Below are 19,488 nucleotides of genomic sequence, written 5' to 3'. Positions count from 1 at the left end.
GTTGTGCGTGGGTTTGTGCGTTAGTGTGTATGGGACCCTTCCTGCATGCATCTGTGTGTGTGTGCGCATGTGTGTTTCGTTCTCTCTTGGCGCAGTCATGACAACATGACAAAAGCTGCCCTCGCCAAGCTCGCCATCCTAGTCGTCCTCATCTTCATCATTTGTATTCCAGAGTTCTTTTGGTGGCACCGAGGTGCGTAACTGAACACACAGGGTGGGCGTCTGACTGATCATGGCTGGTATACATGTGTGTGTGTGTGTGAGTGTGGGTGTGTGTGTGTGTGTGTGTGTGTGTGTGTGTGTGTGTGTGTGTGTGTGTGTGTATGTGTGTGTGTGTGTCGGTGTGTGTGTGTGTGTGTGTGTGTGTGCCACATGTGCTGTAGCCTGTACGTCAGAATGAATAGCTATTACTTGAGTGTTACTGAGTTTGTTAGCGAAGGCATTGCCATGATCTGTCAGCTATTAGTGAGGGAAACTTGGCGTTCAAATATCTGTTTTGAGTCGACGGCGCCATCCTCTGTATCAGCTAAATTAGATTTGAACAATCAGGGCATCTCTTCCCTGATTGGTTCCGGCGATCCTTCTTGCCTGTCAATCACAGGTGCTAAATCTGAGTTGACTTCTCAGCAGTGGGGAAACGTAGGGAGGGAGGGGGAGACATGCATTTGGTTGTTTAGTTTCAACATCTTCCTGCTCTTCTCTGCTCGCTCTCTTTTTCAAATCTCGAATCTTACCTGAAACACCTCTAACTATTGCTTCAATCACGTATTTCACAATTCATGAATCACTTCTGAAGCATGAACTGGACTTTGTATGTAAGGCAGCAGCTCTCACCTCGAAAGCAGTTTTGGGCTGGGTTGGATCTGGGCTTCCACTGATAAAAAACTTTAGTTTTTGGATTCCAATTTACTTTATATTCTATTTTCTGAGCACTGACAGCAAATCAATGGCAGGCTTCTAACACGAATTATAGGAGTCTCTGCATGTCTGTCTGTCCTTCGGGTTTCTCCACAAGCTTCCATTCGATCGAGATCGTGAGATCTACGGGACACATGTATTAGTAAATATTAGTATTATAAGTGTATTCATAAGTACACACTGTGTTGTGTATTCAGAGGGGAACCCTGTTAACTGTTAGAATGCCTAACAATATGCTGGGAACAGCTCACTGGCTACAAGTACATTTGACAATAGATGAAGAAAGCAGGACCGGAGAGTCTTGTCTCTCCTTGTCTGTTTTGCATTTTTTTTGTATTGATTAAACCAAAAGATCTCCAAGCTGAAAGCAACAAACAGGCGCTTCAGTAACTATGCACCAGAAGCCTGGAACTCACTTCAATCTAGATTGAGAAAGATTGATAATATCAGCATTTTCAAGGGCCAATTGAAAATTTTTCTTTTTGAACATCTGTAGGCGTACTTTCATGTTTCCTACTTGAAACCGTTTATCTGTCTTCCAAGGAGTGCTATATATTTGCTTCTACCATATGTTTTTTGTTAAAGTTAGGAGTGTAGAGCCTCCCTGACATGGGCAATATTCTGTCTATTTTATAGTAAGTCTATTGTTGCATATGGGCGGGATATAAATATTTTGTTTCGTTTCGTTTCGTTAATACATTTCAGAACAAAAGCATTTGTTACCGTAAATAACCCCCAAATATCTAAATAGACTGTCTTACTATAGTATGAGGATTCTCTGTTTATATGTCTGTCCTTCCATCTTCTAAACAACTGTTCATCTGATCAACTTCCCACTTGGCGACTTCACACATGGCCGGTATGGGGAGCTGTGTGTAAACTTTTGCTGCTCAAAAACATGCACCCCCAGGTAGGGTATCAATGAGGCCCAAAGGGAGTGCAGTGTCCAGGGAGGGGTTTGGACGAGCGGTGACCGAAGAAGCTCCAAGCAGCATCACCGGAGACCAAGCCATCGGCCCGCTCCGAACGACGAATGCACTAGACCTTAGCCGTCTGCTTCCCCTGTCAGTCTGGGAGACGGAGAGTGCGCCAGTCTCACACCCACATTTTCCAGATATACTTACTTTTCCTTCTTTACTTCCGCATCTTAGGCTCGAGGGTGGACTTCCTGTGTGTGCCGTGCCGTCCTGCCGAGGAGTGTGGCTGGCTGAGGGGGAGGCACCTGGAGGATTCTAGAAGGGAGACGGGAAGGGGAGGACGGTGTGATCCCTGCCTGGCCCTGGGCAGCGACCAGCCCCAGCCAGAGCCTGTGTGCACCGCAGCTGACCGGGGAAACGGGACGGATCCAGGGTCAGACTACGGGGGCAGTAATGAGGACCCTGGCAACGGGTGGTTCATGTGTGAGACGGATATGGAAGAGGCCTATTTTGGCGGCAGCAGCAACATGTCAGGTATGTCAGATCACCTTTGAGTCTTGCGAGCCAATACCTTCTGTAGGTGTGGTCAATCTGTGTGACTTACTGCATGTTTATTTGTCTTTCCAAAATAACCATCCATCAATCTATCCGTCCATCCACCCATCCATGCATTGCTCCTCTGGTTGGAAAGACTCACCGAAAGATCTGGAGGTGTGGATGGTGGTGCAGCTTGAAGAACCTGTACACCTGAACTTGGTCTTGCACGATCAGCGCAACACCACCTCCTCGTACCTCCACCCTGCTGCGGAGCCGGAGGAGGAGGCGGACGACAGACAAAAGGCGTTCTACTGCTGCCGCCCTCCGCCACCTGTGCCCCAGCTGGCCAATCGCAGTCGCTGTCTCATTCAGTTGGCTAATGGATCATCTCTGTCTAAAGCGGGAAAGCAAGCGCTACCATGGGAACTGACTGGGAAGAAAGGTTGGTCTCGCTATGTAATCCTTGAGAAACAGAACGTTCTCAATGGTTATTCTTCAATATGACACGCGTTGATTCGAAAGGTCATGATTCAGAGGTATGGTTTATGTGGATAACAAAGAACCACCAAACAGACATAAGTCTAACGATTCATCTGTTTAATGAGTAAAATAGAGAGCATTTTCTTAAAAGCGTCGGACACGACAGTTCAATTTGATTCACAGAAATAACCTCCCTCCCGCGACCTTCTTCTGACCTTCAGTTATTCTTCCTTCATTGGTTCTTCAATGTCCCTCACAGTATTAACAGCCAGACTTCCAGAGCCTTATAATTCATCTCCATCCACTGCATCTCCAAGGCGGTATTGATTCTGGCTCGCCTTCTTTCTTGTTCTGCTATATTGCCCACCTCCATACTGCTTGAAGCTTCACCCAAGTTCTATTTTCTAATATCCTGTTGAAACCTAGATGAACTCAATGAAAGCTCTGTCTTTGTCCAGCGCTCTCCTGGCCCTATGCCTCCATTTGATTAATTCTCCTCACATGGTTTCATTCACTTCATTATTTGTAATATTCCATTTCTTGTCGTCCGTGGTTTCTGAAAATGGTGCCTGTGGAACCCAAATGATTTTAATGAGATGGTTCCAGGAATCCCCTCAGGAAAAAAACGTATTTTAGTGAAATGATTAATTTAATCTTTCACTCGGTAGGACAGACATGAAAGACACTCAATATGACTGTGATAATGGGTCTGTCTTCGGGTGCTCCCTAAAGTTGAACATTAAAATGAATGTCAACGTTTTATCACGGCTGCCGTGATAGAAGCGTTTCTTTCCCTTTATCTTATTCTGCGTACTCCATCTCTCTCCCGCCCTTTACAGTCTCTCTAACTGCAGAGATGGGCCAGTGCGGTGCTGGAGCCATTTAATCTCCTGATGACATCTTGTTGCATAGTTAGGACAACGGGAATCAAATTGATCTTTTATCTGAACGTGTGATCTCTCGTGTTTCTCCTCTCCATCTCTCTCTCTCTCTCTCTCTCTCTCTCTCTCTCTCTCTCTCTGTCTCTCTCTCTCTCTCTCTCTCTCTCTCTCTCTCTCTCTCTCTCTCTCTCTCTCTCTCTCTCTCCGTCTCTCAGACGAGTGGGGGAGTGTGTTTAGAGCGCTGTGGATGGCTCTAGTGGGGCTGCTGCTACTGCTTGTACTCACATCACTACTGGCTAAGGTCTACCGGAAAGGGGGTGAGGCATGGCTATACATAATACATATACATTATATATATACATTATATATCAATGCATCATATATTTAGATATATCTATACACATATGTATAAACATACATACATACATGCATGCATACATAAATGCATACACACACACACACGCACGCACGCACGCACGCACGCACGCACGCACGCACGCACGCACGCACGCACACGCACACACACGCAGGTTTGAGATTTAATGTGCTTCTGACGTTGCAGACAAAGGCCCAGATACACGGGCTGAGTCCTGGGTTACAGCTTGCTCCTCTTTTCTCTGCCAGGGAAATCCAAGGGGGGCCCACTTTGTGGCTTGTACAAAGAACCACGTCTGAATGGTGAGACAGAGAGCATCACACACACGCGCGCACACACACACCCGAAGAATGCCTTTTTAGTGCCATTCACTTCATCGTGTTGTTGTTTCACAGGATCGTGTCCCTTAGTCGACACCCCCTCAGGTACTTCCACCATTGATTTGACTCCTTCCGATATGAACTGACTTTTGTCTCTTTTATTCATTTATTCACCAAGAGAATATCTCATGTTGTGAGATTTTGTGCGACGACGCAAGTGCATCCCAAAGAAATGGATTTTCATAAAATGAAAGACATTTTGCAACCAGTTGAAGAGATGGCTGTACAATATCAATCGGCCAATTCAAATGAATAAACCTTATTATGCAATGAAGTCACTGAAATTATGTTCTAATGTGAAGCGTCTTTGTGTATTGTTTTTAGGAATTGTCCTTAGCACCCTGGGGTTAACACTCTGGACAGGTATGCTTTTAATTTTATCTGAAAAATGATTGGCTGAACCTCTTTAACATTATTTAAAACACAACCGAAAAACATATGATGGAGGAAACTGGTGTCAAACTAAAACTATATGGTATTTAAAACAGCCTCCATATGCAGTCAGTCATCCATTCCCTAAGACAATCCCAAGAAAAATGAACATACCAACATATGGGCCACATTTAACAGGATTTCAAACACAACACATATGGCATTACACTAATGAGGGGAACTTAGATTCCGGTTCGAAAAACACAGCCAGCACTGGTGGGAACATTTATTTACATATTAGTTTCATCCATCTTTAGTAAAAAAGATGGCTAGCAGCAGCTTATGCGTACCATGCATACCATGCCTACATGCCTACACTCATGCCTACACTGAGCCTGATTGGCTTAGTGTAGGCATGAGAGTATGATAGAAGTCACATTTAAACGACAAGTGCTACCGGTAGTAGCCTAGCTCCTTGTTCCATCCCTTCCCTACCTACTTACTTGGGATGAAGTGTCTTGGGGTGACATCGTTTTTTCTTGGGGGGGTGGGGGGGCTTTCAATACCCATTTTTCCCTTGTCCCTGAGGGACATGCTTAATGTGTTTGTGTTGTGTACCGGACCCCTGACTAGTCCCCGACACCCTTCTATCTGGACCTGTGGACGGTCATGACCCATCTGGAAGTTTCACTGGTACAACAACACTTTCATTCCCAGAGTCAAAAATCATCATACTTACTGCATGCTGTGATACGTAGATACTTAGTACTGTGATATACACTTATGTAATGGCTGCTTTGAATAACTGATAATTTTGAATGGTATGAACTGGTCACACTCACAGCGAAACATTCAGTTCTGTCTGATCTATTTAGTTAACTGAATTACCTCACCGTTTAATTCTCTGCTCTAAATGTTTTAAATTGGCCACTCTCCTCCTTTCATTCACTAGCACATCTCCACCACCGGGGGCACCCTTCCCTGTCCTCCATCAGTGAGGTCGAGGGTTTGTGAAGCATCATGGGGCTTCTCCTGTGAACTCAAGACTGAACAGGGACCAAGTATAATAAACATGGCTGCTACTTAATTTCTCTCAAATGCAAATTAAACTTGAAACGACAATGCTTAAAAGAAAATCACTCCAAACACAGTATTGATTATTTATGCAATATATTTGGGTTTACCCATTCTCAGTCTAAGGGCACTTCATTACAGGATTACAATAAACATTACACCAGAGAAATAGTGTCCATACTCAAGTTAATTTGTCATTGTAACTTCATATGTAATTCCTACTTTAATGGCAAAAGTGTAATTTATTGTTCAAGGCTGGGGGAGCGTTGAGATCATGTTTCGATTAAGTGACTAGGCTGAATGGATTCCAGAACTAATTTAGCATTGGAATAATTGATTCTCCTTTGGTTTAGCATAGTAGCAGCACTGCAATACATCACTAGAGACCCATTTTTCCACAGATTCCACTGGCATCCTTAACACAATGGGAAGACCCATGTACAGCCTGAACAAAACCTTGTTAATTATATAGTATTAATGGAATCACATTGAGTCAAATGACCGACACACACACACACACACACACACACACACACACACACACACACACACACACACACACACACACACACACACACACACACACACACACACACACACACACACACACACACACACACACACACACCAAAACAAAACAAAACAGTCATAAACTTTATAACGTATACTACTTAGTGTTTTGTTCAATTCTCCTGAAACTTTTCAATGGCAGGGCCTCTTTACAACTGTACAGCGTCTGTACAGTTGTCAAACAAAATCACAAATAACTTTTTGGGACAAAGAGTCTTTAAATAAATACAAAGAAATATCTAAATCTATTCAGAACTCTACTTCTTGCACTTACTCATCCTTATAATCCTTTACCCTTATACTCTTAAGCAGATGAAATTACTGCAAATTATCCTATATCCTTATACTCTCAAGCAGATTAAATTATTATTACCTATCCTTTATAGCCTTATACTGCCAAGTAGATGAAATGATTATTACCTATCCTTTATATCCTTATACTTTCAAGCAGATGAAATGACTGTTACCTATCCTTTCTATCCTATATCCTTAAACTCTCAAGTAGATGAAATTACCATTACCTATCCTATCAATCCCTTCTCCTATTCTTCAAGCAGATAAAATGTAAAAGGTCTGCATGTGATCCGGTTTGGACCGTCAAGGTAAAAGACCATTGAAAGAAATCCATATGAATTCAGGCTTCACTTTAAATACATTATAATAATCTACTCCTTATTTTACACAAAAGTTACATTTAGACAAACCATACTGCAGTGGGAAGCATTGTATTGGGGTAGTGATTTGTATGGGTGTGCATAGGTATGTGTGCAGGTGTGTGTGTGTGTGTGTGTGTGTGTGTGTGTGTGTGTGTGTGTGTGTGTGTGTGTGTGAGGGTGTTAGTGAGAGACAGGGTTGCATCAGTGTTAGTGGCCGGTCTGTGCGGGCAGCTCTGGGCCTGGTCTGGACTGCTGGGTCTGGATGTGGGAGACCTGCAGGACCGGCAGCAGCAGCTGCAGTGCATTCTGGATGTAGGTGGTGCTGTTGGAGCCCTGCAGACCCAAGACCCACACAGTTCATCACTCGTAGTGTTGTTACTGATGCATCACGAGGACAGAGTGTCGACGCATTCATCATCATCATCATCATCATCATCATCATCATCATCTTCATCTAGCGTCTATCTATGTTCTCATCTTCACAATGTAGAACATCAAATCATCATCCAAATCTTGGATCCAGCAATCTTATAGCAGAACCTCAGGGGGGAGACGAGATATTCGACTCAAGAAAACTGATCCGCTAGAGTGGATGAGGTGTTCAGAAGGGGATTTTAATAAGTGGATTCCAAAAGTGGCCAGACTGCGCAGTGCTTATTTGAAACCTTTACAGACCCCATTTTACTGTTAACTGGTGCTAGCCAAGTTTGTGTTTGCCAATTATGCGATCACAGGTCCCTGCCTCTAGCAACATGATGGATTGAAGCAAATAAGATTGGAAAGAAAGTGAACACCCGTTCACCCAGGTTTGAGCTCTTACGCCATCAGACTTTTGATATGAATCTGAAGTCGTGAGACTACCATCAACTTAATATATAACGTTCCATCATCAACATAACATCAAATGTTGATTCTTCATAACCATCAGAATCTCATCTAATGTTATCACATGGACCAATGTAATCAAATGCATGATCACCAGGGTTTGATTGACCTGTTTTTCCCTTGTGATTTCATCCTTTCTATGTTTCACTCCACCCTGTGGCTCCATGCATTAATTTATGTAAATGGTCTACATGTGAACAGCTCGTTCCAGTGGCATTGGTTCAAACGGCTCCACATTAAAGAGGGGACTTCAGTGTTGATAACCCCATCCTGCTGATGTGCAGCTCCGAGAGGGAGGGCACCCTCCATCAACCCGCGACACTCATCCTTGCCACCCTGACAGCTGCCTTTGCTTCGTCTCAGCCTGATGCCCCTGAATACATCATCACCAGCACCAACATCATTCCCACCCCGACCCCCACCACCCCGACACCCCACCCCCTCTGATTAAGGACGAGTGTGTGTTACCTCCAGCAGCACGCTGTCTAGTAATGGATTCACCTCCTCCGCCTTCCTCTGGCCCTGAGAGATGAAGAGGGAATGTAAGCAGCCATGTACCGATGTGAGGGTAATCCTAATGAGTCCATCTTTCAGAGTGTGAAAATGAAATCAATAGGTAAGGTAGGCACACACACACACACAAACACACAAACACACACATGCACATGTCTCTCGCCCCCTGCACATAAAGAGCCAGTGAACCCAAAACCGTAAAAAAATAATACAATGCTATTTTATCAAAAATAATACAATGCTATTTTATCACCGTTACAGAAATAATACAATGCTATTTTATCACTGTTACAGAAATAATACAATGCTATTTTATCACTGTTACAGAAATAATTCCACAATTTAGAAAAAAATAAAAGTCGGTAGTCCAATGTTTTCAAAACACTATTTGAACGCTGCAGGTAGCCCAGGTGGCGTTGTTTTATTTTATTTTCCGAGGCACACAGGGAAGGGGGCTGGGGTGGCGCGGTGTGTGTTGAGGTGTGGGTCTCTGTCTGGGCAGCGGTGGACTGCAGCGTCTGAGAGAATGTTCCTCATTTCAGGACACTTTTAGTAAGGTGTGTGTGTGCGGTGAGCTCCGTTTGAGAAGCGATTTAGTGAATGTCTGCGTGCGAGTGAGGGTTAGGCCTCCCAGACACCTGTGGGGCATGTGTCATGTACAACGTCGCTCATCATAACGCTCATATACAACGACAGTACTTTAAAAGTATCACTGGGCCGTAACCATGGGGACAACTCCCCCCCACCCTTTCTTTAATCTCTCAACCCAAAACACATTTTTTTGTAAATCTCACAGTGTTCGAATTTCAGCTCAAACAGTGGCACTTTAAATACCAACACTAACAACCACACTGTCTAAGTCATGCTGCAACACACACATACATACACACACACACACACACAGTCTCAGGCTCTTGCAATTAAATACACACAAACAACTACAATGTCTCTGTTTCCCTGCAACACACACACACACACACACACACACACACACACACACACACACACACACACACACACACACACACACACACACACACACACACACACACACACACACACACACACACACGTGTCATGTACAACGTCGCTCATCATAACGCTCATATACAACGACAGTACTTTAATAGTATCACTGGGCCGTAACCATGGGGACAACTCCCCCCCACCCTTTCTTTAATCTCTCAACCCAAAACACATTTTTTTGTAAATCTCACAGTGTTCGAATTTCAGCTCAAACAGTGGCACTTTAAATACCAACACTAACAACCACACTGTCTAAGTCATGCTGCAACACACACATACACACACACACACACACACACACAGTCTCAGGCTCTTGCAATTAAATACACACAAACAACTACAATGTCTCTGTTTCCCTGCAACACACACACACACACACACACACACACACACACACACACACACACACACACACACACACACACACACACACACACACACACACACACACACACACACACACACACACTTACCCCGACAGTCAGCAGTGTGTCAGAGAACCTCTTGGCCAAACAGCCGACCTCATTAGACATAGCGGTGGTCAACCTGAGGCAGAGGAGGCCCAATCAGATACACACACACACACACACACGTATACATACGTACATGCACAGAATATACAAATCTGCTATACACAAACACACACACATCTAACTGCTGTATGTATACCTGGAGGTTCACAACACCGGCATATAGATTGATGTGCAGCTATATGAACACGCATGCAAACACAACCACACCTTGTGAGGACCTGCGCCTGCTCCCTGGCTGGCTTCTCCAGGTCCTGGCCGTGGAGGATCAGCTCTGCCACCTTGTGGAGCTGCTCGATACTGCGGGCGGTGACCTCTGCCAGGCTGCTTATAGACGACATGTACACGGCCTGCAGGGGAGGGGAGCGCCACACCACACACTGAGCCACAGTTCTGCAAGCATCCAGCCATCGATTGTGGAGACAGAGACATTATGGAAATAAGCATACACGGGAAAGGCCCTCACAAACACATAAACGCTTGAAATACGCTTGAATTCATGCAAAAAAATCAAACAGACAAATAAAAGAGAAAAAGTCGAGATTGAAAAACGAAAAACGCATAGTAAACATAAGGGTTGGGCAAATCCTTTTTAAAAAAAAAGTAATAAATCAAATAAATCTTCTCCCCAAAACATTGAGGTCTTTGCTTCAACCGTCAATAAAAAACAACTTGTATAATTATGAGAGAGCGCATCGTAGAACGTCTGTTTCCAATGTACCATGTGCGGGTAGGCATTCTTCTGGCACAGGGTTGAAGCAATCATCTGCTACTCACTTTCTTCCCGCCACTCTTGTTTCATACATAATAAAGCCATAAACAAATCCAGTAAAAGGCTACTAGGCATGAGTAACAGACTAGGGAGGAATTATGCCTTTCGTAAGCTTGCTATTCATGACGTTGTGACAGCAGGCTAGGCCCATAAGCTGAAACCAGCATTATATCGTTCTCCTTTTAACGGTGGGATTCTGACAGGCCGTTTCACCGGGAGATGGAGCGACGTGACAGCAGCTGCATACTATATGTTTTTTTTTGTTTGCATCCATACTCTGTGTATGCTAATTTAGTTTGAGGCGTAATTATACTTTATTCATTCGTGCTCCCCTTACCTGCTTATAAAGGTTGTGGAGTAAGAATGAAATCCGCCAGCAAGTTTTGCCTCGCTTTCATCAATATAGGATTCGCTTTGCGCACATATCGACCAGGAAGCCATAAAGCTAGGGCTGATTTGGGGGAGAAGAAGTAACGAGCAATTTTTTATCATTCAATTGAGGATTCAAGTCAACAAATTGAATTCAATGAATGATACAAGTTTTAAGTCTTTGTTCTCCAACATGCATCCAGCATGTTCCGTGAGAATGAAGCTTGTTTTATTATGCCATTTTATTCTACTCTGAATCTCTAGATTAGGAATCTGGTCGTTCACAGACAGGGGCCATCATTTATTTTCTTTGCTCACTCGGGTGATTGCGCTAGCCTCCATTTCAGTGCCTTCACCATCACAGGCTCGTGCCTCGTGCTCAAGCACATCCCACTGATGGGCTGACGTCAGATCTAATCCATCCCAGCGTAACCCCATGTCTGGGGGAGATCGAGACTGTATTGCTATGGACACGTCAGGATTTCAACCAACCTTGATATACCGATTGGACACTAGCCCAACTCTATTAAACAGACATTTTAGATTTAAGAAAATCATAAATATTAATAAATATTAATTCCTTTCAATATCACCTCAACGGATCTGAAGTCATCCTCTGTCCCCTCCGCATCACCGCTCGTCGCCTCCTTCCTTTCCACACCATCTGCTGCCTCCTCCACCTCTCCTTCCTCCATCTCCTCCGCCCTTCCTCCAGTGGTGGCCTCTCCTCCAGGCTGCCCCTCTGTTTCTGAGCAAACGGTGGCGACAGGCTCCTCCACCTTTCTCACCCAGTCGTGGGCCCTCATCCTAGCCTGGGGAAGCATAACAGGCCGTCTTATTAGGACCCAATGGTGTGTGCAGCAGGGCACTGTGATAGGGCCTGTGGAGATGCTAAAAGATGATGTGCTTATAATGAGATTTATTGGATATCCTGTTTTGTAATGGAGCACAAAGCAGCTTTAGGAATATTTTAATATTTAGAGAGAGAGAGAGACTTGCTATGTATGCATGCTGTGCAAATGTCTAACTGAGAGGGTGAGAGAGAGCGTGAGAGTGACTTGCTATGTGTGCATGTTGTGCAAATATCTACCCGTGTGTGTGTGTGTGTGTGTGTGTGTGTGTGTGTGTGTGTGTGTGTGTGTGTGTGTGTGTGTGTGTGTGTGTGTGTGTGTGTGTGTGTGTGTGTGTGTGTGTGTGTGTGTGAGAGACTTCACCTTGTTCAGTTTGTCTGGTGTGGCAGCAACGTGGAGGTCAAAGAGCAGCTCGGTGAGCACACTCACAAACTCCTCTCCGTCCGCAGCTGAGACACACACACACACACACACACACACACACACACACACACACACACACACACACACACACACACACACACACACACACACACACACACACGTCAAATAGTGTCTTACATAGACATGTTGCAAGTTGCTCATTTAGAAGGTTTCATTGCTTTAATTTTCCCCAATTTGTTAATCTACCATTCTGCTGATTGGTATAATTTATTTTTTTAAATCAGTATCATCCTGATACCAGAGTGCTTCTTTACAAAGCATGCATATTTTGCCATGCAATACAACTTTTGTGTGATTGTGCTGAGATTGACTTGTGCTGTCGATCTGTCAGTGGCCACTGAACACTCATACAGGCTCATGGCAAACGCTGACGTCCACCGTTGAGAAAGAGAATCATCCGATGTCAGCTCCGAGCCTCTATTTCTCACTTAACACCTGAATCATGCACATGAATAGAAGATTCCGGGATGCGTTCTCTGCATCAACCCATCCTCTACTTCTGACATGATTGAGAAGTGGGACAGCCGGTCATGAAGAGGAATCCCAATCTGTGTGAGTTATCTTGAAGAGACTCACCCACTGTCCTCAAATCATGACAGATTTAAATTGATTTTTATCATAAATTATAATTGTTTTAACGATGACCTCCTAGTGTGCCTTTCATCAAATAAAAATGCCAATGTCGTTATATATTGAATAAGCTAAAAGGATCGATTGAATATTCAAATCAGAATAAAATAGTCTAAACCCAGCCTAGACTTGGGCTTCAGATTCAGATTCAGAATACTTAATGGGACCCTCAGGGTTAAGGTGTCAGGGCCAACATGCTGAACCTGGATGGGTTCCCAGGGGCCACCAATAGCTGCGGCGGCTTGGTTGCGGGTCACTCACACAGGGGGAGAGAACAGTGTATTTGGGAACTAGGTTCACCGTTATCCTTCATCTGCCCCTCTCCTGCTCCCTCCGTGGACTTCTCTCGGTCTCCCTGTTCGGTCTCCTCCTCCTCTCCCCCCCCCTCCTCCTCCTCCTCTTCATACTGTTTGATGAAGATGTCCTTGATGGCGATTAGCTCCTTCTTCAGCACCTCCAGCTCCACTTCCTCCAGGGAAGAGAGGAAGGCTTGGACCTGTGAGGACAGACTAAATCCGTTGGCCAGCGAGAAATCGATTGTTCATGTACTTATTGCAGCACAATTGCAGAAAGATTAAAATTTAAATTATTAAGTATGAATTGAATACATAAACAAATTTGTCGGTGTACTATTTAAATTGATGGGCCACAGACATAATCCCTGTCTGATGGAAACCTGCTGCCTATTTTCCTGCTTCCTCTTAAGTATTGATCCATCTATTTTATCTTCGACATGCAGGTGCATCTTTCTATTGTTGCAGTTGTATCTGTACATCCATCTTCTACTTGCAGTTGTTTATTCACTACCTTTGCTTCGCTCTCATTAGATAGGATCTCAAGGGCCTCCAAGTGTGAGAGGCCCTGGAAGTCGTCAAACAGGATGCCGTAGTGGGCTGTTGGCTCGTTGATTGGATGGCAGCCCAGGCGGGCCCGCTCCTTCTCCTTGGCTTCCTTTAGCATCTGGAAAACCACAAAACCATTTCAAAGCCAGATCAACTTCCATAAAACGAGGGCATGGACAGAAAAAAATCATAAATATATTTTTATTTTTTGAATGCAATGTCTTCATAGACCACTCCTATTGGGGGTAAATTACATTTCATACAGTTATTCTAAGAAAGATTACATGAACAGCCTTTAAAAGTACATGGGTGAGAGTGTGGGCTACTACCTGGCTGAGAGAGACCGTTTTCTGCATCAGAGTTTTGGTCTTCTTGAATCCTGGGTCGCTCTCGGCCAGAACTGTCATCGTCTTCTTTCCAATAAACTCTAAGGCATCCAGACCCCCGCTCAGCACTGTCTTACCCTGTAGGGACAGAGGGAGAGGGAGCGATTATTATTACTAATTAAACTTTACTATTCTTAGGAACTAACATCTCTGTGTGGCTTGTAGAACACATATCTTGCAGCACTGGCTGCAAGATACATGGATTGTATTCGTATCGTAAGAGATTCAAATTGACTACTAAGTGATTTGGTCATTATGTATTAATTGTTAATATTGTCATTGTTATATTATCGTGAATATGTTTGTTATGATTTCCTGTTTGTCTTGTCATGTTTGTAAGATGCATCTGCAATAATTTCCATCAATCATTCATGCCTATAAAGCTAAATTTATGTAATGGAACAATCAATCAATTAAATGTAATTAAATTTAGAGAAAGAGACAGACAGACAGACAGACAGACAGACAGACAGACAGACAGACAGACAGACAGACAGACAGACAGACAGACAGACAGACAGACAGACAGACAGACAGAGAGAGAGAGAGAGACTTGCTCTGTGTGCAAATGTCTGTGTGTATTGTTTGTGTGTTCATGTCTGTGTTTCCTCACAGTGTTCTGCACGGCATGTGTGAGAGTGGAGAAGACTCCTCTGCTTGCTACAGCAGCAGAGGGGGGGGGACTCTCGCTGGCCTCAGCCTGCCCTTCTTCACCTCCTCCCTCGCTCCTCCCCTCCTCCTGCACCTCCTCCCCCACAGAGGTCCTATGGAGGCGCAGAGCTCCTCCGGCCTTCTCCTTGACCGAACTCAGACTCTGACCTGGGCACACACACACACACACACACACACACACACACACACACACACACACACACACACACACACACACACACACACACACACACACACACACACACACACACACACACACACACACACAGGTAAATGATACTGCATTTCATTTCATTAGCTATTCCATAGGCAGTCTGCCTGGGCATAAATACACAATAACGGCCCCAACATTAGGGGCAAGACAGTTAATAGAGCACCACAGAATGGTCAAAGAGAGGGGAGAGGGGACCACCTACCCACAGAGGAGCTGGCACTGGTCAGTAGAGACTTCCCCCATGACCCCCAGCCCCCCCATCCTGTCTCTTTATCCTGAGGAGAGATCTGCACACACACGCACACGCACACACACACACACACACACACACACACACACACACACACACACAAATAAATAAATGGCAGTAATAATAGCAATGCTAGGTCATAAGAAATCTTCCCATGTCGACAGCCTCCAACTAGCCAGCACTAATCTCAATGAAACAGAAACAGTGTTTACAAGATGCTGTATTTCACCCCCCGGCGGCAATGTGTTTGGATCCTCCATTCATCCAACACAATTGTTTGATTCACTGCCCAACGTCACCTCCACGTCTGTCTCCGGCGCGGCGCTGGTGTCTGGCTCCAGGCTCACCGGCTGGTCACACACCACCGGCAGCCCCTCGGTGTCCTGCTCCGACGGGTGTGGTTCAGCCGGACCGGACCCTGAGCCGCCGGCCCCCCCAGCAGCGTGCGCCTGGGGGCCCTCAGGGACCTCAGGGCCCTCAGGGGCCACCGGGGACAAGGGTGTTGTGGTCACGGAGGCCGCCGGGTCCGTGTTGCCGTGCTCCTCGGGTCCAGTGGGTTCGATGCCGGGTGCCTCGTCATGGAGGGCAGGGTCGGGGTCGGAGAGGTGGACCGGGGTGTCATCGGGAACGGCTTGGGACATTCTGAACTGAAGGGACAGGGTGCGTTGGTCATTGCCTTGTTTACACATCTGCTGGACAGGTTTGCACTGTTGTCTTACAATGGAGGACATTGCGAAGGTAACCTACAAATCTTCCTTGGGAATATAATAAGAAGTTCAATTTCGACATCTAGTGGTTGCATCATGTAAGTGCCCCCTTATTGTCCACTAAATTAGCCTATGTTTGGAACAATGTTATTAAGACACAATACTTTAAAATGGACAACGTTAGCAGTGTTTTCCAAAATGACAAACAACTATTGTGGAATTATATTTGAAAAACATTTTCCAGAACATTACTGAAGGTCCGTGCAAGTTTTGTACGTTATATTTTCAAAAGCGAAGTTTTAAAGCAGAGCTGTGATATTGATAATGAATGCAAACAGGTAACCTAACATGAAATGTTGGTCAGACTATGACGTCACTGGACTTTGTCCTGCTTTTGTTGTTGATGCTGGCTTGTGAACTTATCATCAAAACAACCCATGACAAGTGGCTTCCTCATCTGAAATAGACCTATTGTCTTTCGTTTCAGGTTGCTCTTATCCTCTATAACAACAACTCATGACAACACATGCGGATATTCACAGAAAACCACTTTCCATCACCAATACGTTGACAAACTATTCTGCGCAATGTGAGCCAAAATATAAATCACGGATTCCCTTACTACAACAACAACGACAAGAGATGAGTGCTTAAACGGCGGAATGTGATACAATTGAGTTTTTCTTTGAATCCAATGAATAAAACAGCAATATTTAAAGTGGAAAGAGTTTTGTTGATGAAAATGACACCGCAACTTACCCGATCTGTGACAGCTTCTCAGCTGCTCCTCTTCCGCCCGCCACGTCGGCAGGCCGTCCTCTGCAGCCGGGAGGTGACGTCAGGAAGCACACGGCTGATTCAGAAGTGCGTTTAATCCTTTTCAATTCCGAATTTGTTGGTTTGTATTTGACAATTAGTATTTAAACACGATGAACAATAATTAAACAAAAACGCGTATGTCCTATAGAGTTTTATGTATAAAATTGATAATGTTCTCGGATAGTAACATCGGCTCGTTGGTCTAGGGGTATGATTCTCGCTTAGGGTGCGAGAGGTCCCGGGTTCAAATCCCGGACGAGCCCATTTCTTTTTAATTTTTGTTATACAAGTGTGTTTCAAATAACATGAACGGGAACTGAAGATTTTTGGGGTACTTATTTTTCAAATAATTTTTTCTTCGTTATTCCTTTGTCCATAAGACAAATAAGACTATACCGCCTCTTACTTCCAAAGGGATGTTTTCACATATTGTCATAGCCTGTCTCTGTTAGTTATGTTATTTCGTTTTCGTTCCACCAGATATTCTTTGACTTTTCCCATCTGCAATCTGCAATAATTTCAATCTCCTCACCTGAGCGCGTTGTCAATCTTCCCAGCTGCTCCCTATTCACCTATCACTCCCCATTTATGCCAGTTCACGTCATTTGTTCCATTCTCGGTATGCTATATTTGTCATGTCCCTCAGTCGTTGTCGTTGTCATATTGTCATTTTGTTATCGTATGCCGGTTAGGGTTTGTTACATTTCCTAGTTCTCGTCTGCATTTGGATCAAGTCCCTTTAGTTCCTGCTGCCCCGCGCTAGCACTGGTCGTGACCCATGTTACGTTTAGGACATTTGTATTGTGTATGGTGGTCTATCTTGTTGTAAATATATTTTTAGTTGTGTCTGTATAATATGGCTTGTACTGACAAACCAACATGATACAATAAACTCAAATGTTATGGGTTTATTATTTCGCATTTTGACTCGGGAACACACATGGGCACACTCGCACAAACGATAGTGAGCGTTCTCTCTCACACACACGCACCGTGCACAAACACACACAAGCATACACACACAAAAAGCAAACCACTCAATTCTACAAATATTATCAATAACTTTAATAACGAGTATGAATAATATGCAAAACCGCAAATAGAGCTGTACATTATGTTCACAGTTCGACACAGTTCCCTTTGAATTACCAATTTCGATTAAAAGACAAGGTTTAATATAGACACAGCTTTATATACATTTATATTATCCACTGTTAACAGTATCAAAATGATCATTTGTTATAGGAGTATCAAAATCATGCTTAATAAAAACCTGTAATTGCCCTTTCAGTCTACAATTATTTATCAAATATATTACAACATATATAATTTGAAGCGATACAAAAAAGCAAATAGGCACAACATGTATATATTGTGGATCAGCTGAGGTGCTACATTCAGTGTGTGTGTGTGTGTGTGTGTGTGTGTGTGTGTGTGTGTGTGTGTGTGTGTGTGTGTGTGTGTGTGTGTGTGTGTGTGTGTGTGTGTGTGTGTGTGTGTGTGTGTGAGATAACAAACTGATCTTCACTCCCTTGGCATGATATGGTTTAAAAGTGACACATTTGAACACCACAACACAGGCTGACTTGATTGTTTTCAATCTAATTAATTAATGCATTTATCAATAAAGTAAAGGCAATCAAATTAATGAATGCATTTATCAATAAAGTAAAGGCAATCAAATTAATGCATGCATTTATCAATAAAGTAAAGGCAATCAAATTAATGAATGCATTTATCAATGAAGCAAAAGCAATCAAATTCCATTACAAAAAGTACATGGAAGGGGGATGTTTTTGTTTATATAAAGTGCATATTCTCTTGTTGTACTTATTCTGAAAAATTGCAACCATCTCTTTGCCAGTGAAAAATATGACTGGCAAAAAATATAAAAATTCTGATTGAATAATAAAATATAACAAAAACGAGTGTATGAAATCGCCATTTTTAATCTGGTAAATCTTGAACGCTTTTTGGAGTAGAACTCTTCACCTGCTCCTGGCAATAAAAACAAGAGCAACTTTACCTGCCTATCACTTGACATATATTAAAGAAGAACAAAAGAAGACACCATTTTGTCACATTAGAAACCAACAATCTCATTTCATAGATGCACACACGCAAAGTCAATGGTAATGCACACAATGTATTGCTTCTACCCTTAAACCATTTATATCCTTAATGTACAATAATGCCCTTGTGTAATAATTTTACTTTTCACATTTCTCAATACAAAGGTTAACCACATTCTGGGAATGAATAACACCTATATTCTTCTACCCAATTATGAAGGCCTTATTTTGTTCTACAAGTGCATGTTTCATGTTTGAATGTGCATGTATGTTTGATTGTGTTTTTTAGGGATGTATGTGTATATTTCTTTAAGTAGGTCCTTTATTTGTGTGTGTGTACAAGTA

General features: G+C 43.6%; 3 protein-coding genes and 1 non-coding gene across 9 annotated transcripts in view; 2 read left to right on the top strand and 2 right to left on the bottom strand.

The window, feature by feature from the left end:
• The first annotated feature begins 4 nt into the window (after window positions 1-4).
• LOC115539963 (uncharacterized) lies at window positions 5-6,546 on the top strand. 4 transcript variants are annotated; one of them, XM_030350884.1, is made up of 9 exons: window positions 8-193; window positions 2,070-2,369; window positions 2,527-2,814; window positions 3,949-4,050; window positions 4,358-4,411; window positions 4,505-4,534; window positions 4,814-4,852; window positions 5,495-5,554; window positions 5,814-6,546. In XM_030350884.1, the coding sequence occupies exons 1-9, from the start codon at window positions 46-48 to the stop codon at window positions 5,873-5,875; spliced, it is 1,083 nt and encodes a 360-aa protein (XP_030206744.1). In that variant the 5' UTR covers window positions 8-45; the 3' UTR covers window positions 5,876-6,546. The 4 variants fall into 4 exon arrangements, with proteins under 4 accessions (XP_030206746.1, XP_030206747.1, XP_030206745.1 ...); XM_030350885.1 differs by lacking the exon at window positions 4,505-4,534 and having other exon boundaries at window positions 7-193; XM_030350886.1 differs by lacking the exons at window positions 4,505-4,534; window positions 5,814-6,546 and having other exon boundaries at window positions 5-193; window positions 4,296-4,411.
• On the bottom strand, window positions 6,015-17,734 carry fam114a1 (family with sequence similarity 114 member A1). Of its 2 annotated transcripts, none has more exons than XM_030350880.1 (13): window positions 17,012-17,734; window positions 15,845-16,192; window positions 15,498-15,582; window positions 15,023-15,228; window positions 14,353-14,487; window positions 13,989-14,141; window positions 13,443-13,677; window positions 12,471-12,556; window positions 11,850-12,068; window positions 10,326-10,465; window positions 10,059-10,131; window positions 8,515-8,568; window positions 6,015-7,494 (listed from the first exon to the last, which is right to left on the bottom strand). In XM_030350880.1, exons 2-13 carry the CDS (start codon window positions 16,184-16,186, stop codon window positions 7,369-7,371), a joined length of 1,854 nt encoding a protein of 617 aa, XP_030206740.1. In that variant the 5' UTR covers window positions 16,187-16,192; window positions 17,012-17,734; the 3' UTR covers window positions 6,015-7,368. The 2 variants fall into 2 exon arrangements, with proteins under 2 accessions (XP_030206740.1, XP_030206741.1); XM_030350881.1 differs by having other exon boundaries at window positions 13,482-13,677.
• trnap-agg (transfer RNA proline (anticodon AGG)) lies at window positions 17,263-17,334 on the top strand. The gene has a single exon. It is a non-coding gene; the product is annotated as a tRNA-Pro (tRNA).
• A 381-nt stretch (window positions 17,735-18,115) lies between the features above and the next one.
• Window positions 18,116-19,488, bottom strand: part of klf3 (Kruppel like factor 3 (basic)) — a 14,472-nt gene continuing 13,099 nt past the window's right edge. For both annotated transcript variants that reach the window (XM_030350883.1, XM_030350882.1), the window contains exon 6: window positions 18,116-19,488. This exon is cut by the window's right edge and continues 1,204 nt beyond it. The gene's annotated coding sequence lies outside the window, so the exon portion shown is untranslated.

This window comes from Gadus morhua, chromosome 3 (assembly GCF_902167405.1).
Source record: "Gadus morhua chromosome 3, gadMor3.0, whole genome shotgun sequence".
Classification (NCBI taxonomy): Eukaryota; Metazoa; Chordata; class Actinopteri; order Gadiformes; family Gadidae; genus Gadus; species Gadus morhua.
This window is presented reverse-complemented; position numbering and strand designations above follow the sequence as displayed.

Excerpts from the sequence above, each read along its gene's own strand:
- LOC115539963 (XM_030350884.1), top strand. The coding sequence starts at position 46 with ATGCATCTGTGTGTGTGTGCGCATGTGTGTTTCGTTCTCTCTTGGCGC. Across the intron at positions 2,815-3,948 it reads GGAACTGACTGGGAAGAAAG|ACGAGTGGGGGAGTGTGTTT; the intron begins GTTGGTCTCGCT and ends TCCGTCTCTCAG. Across the intron at positions 4,412-4,504 it reads CAAAGAACCACGTCTGAATG|GATCGTGTCCCTTAGTCGAC; the intron begins GTGAGACAGAGA and ends GTTGTTTCACAG.
- fam114a1 (XM_030350880.1), bottom strand. The coding sequence starts at position 16,186 with ATGTCCCAAGCCGTTCCCGATGACACCCCGGTCCACCTCTCCGACCCC. Across the intron at positions 14,488-15,022 it reads CACATGCCGTGCAGAACACT|GGTAAGACAGTGCTGAGCGG; the intron begins GTGAGGAAACAC and ends CTGTCCCTACAG. Across the intron at positions 8,569-10,058 it reads ACACACTGCTGACTGTCGGG|GGCCAGAGGAAGGCGGAGGA; the intron begins GTAAGTGTGTGT and ends TTCATCTCTCAG.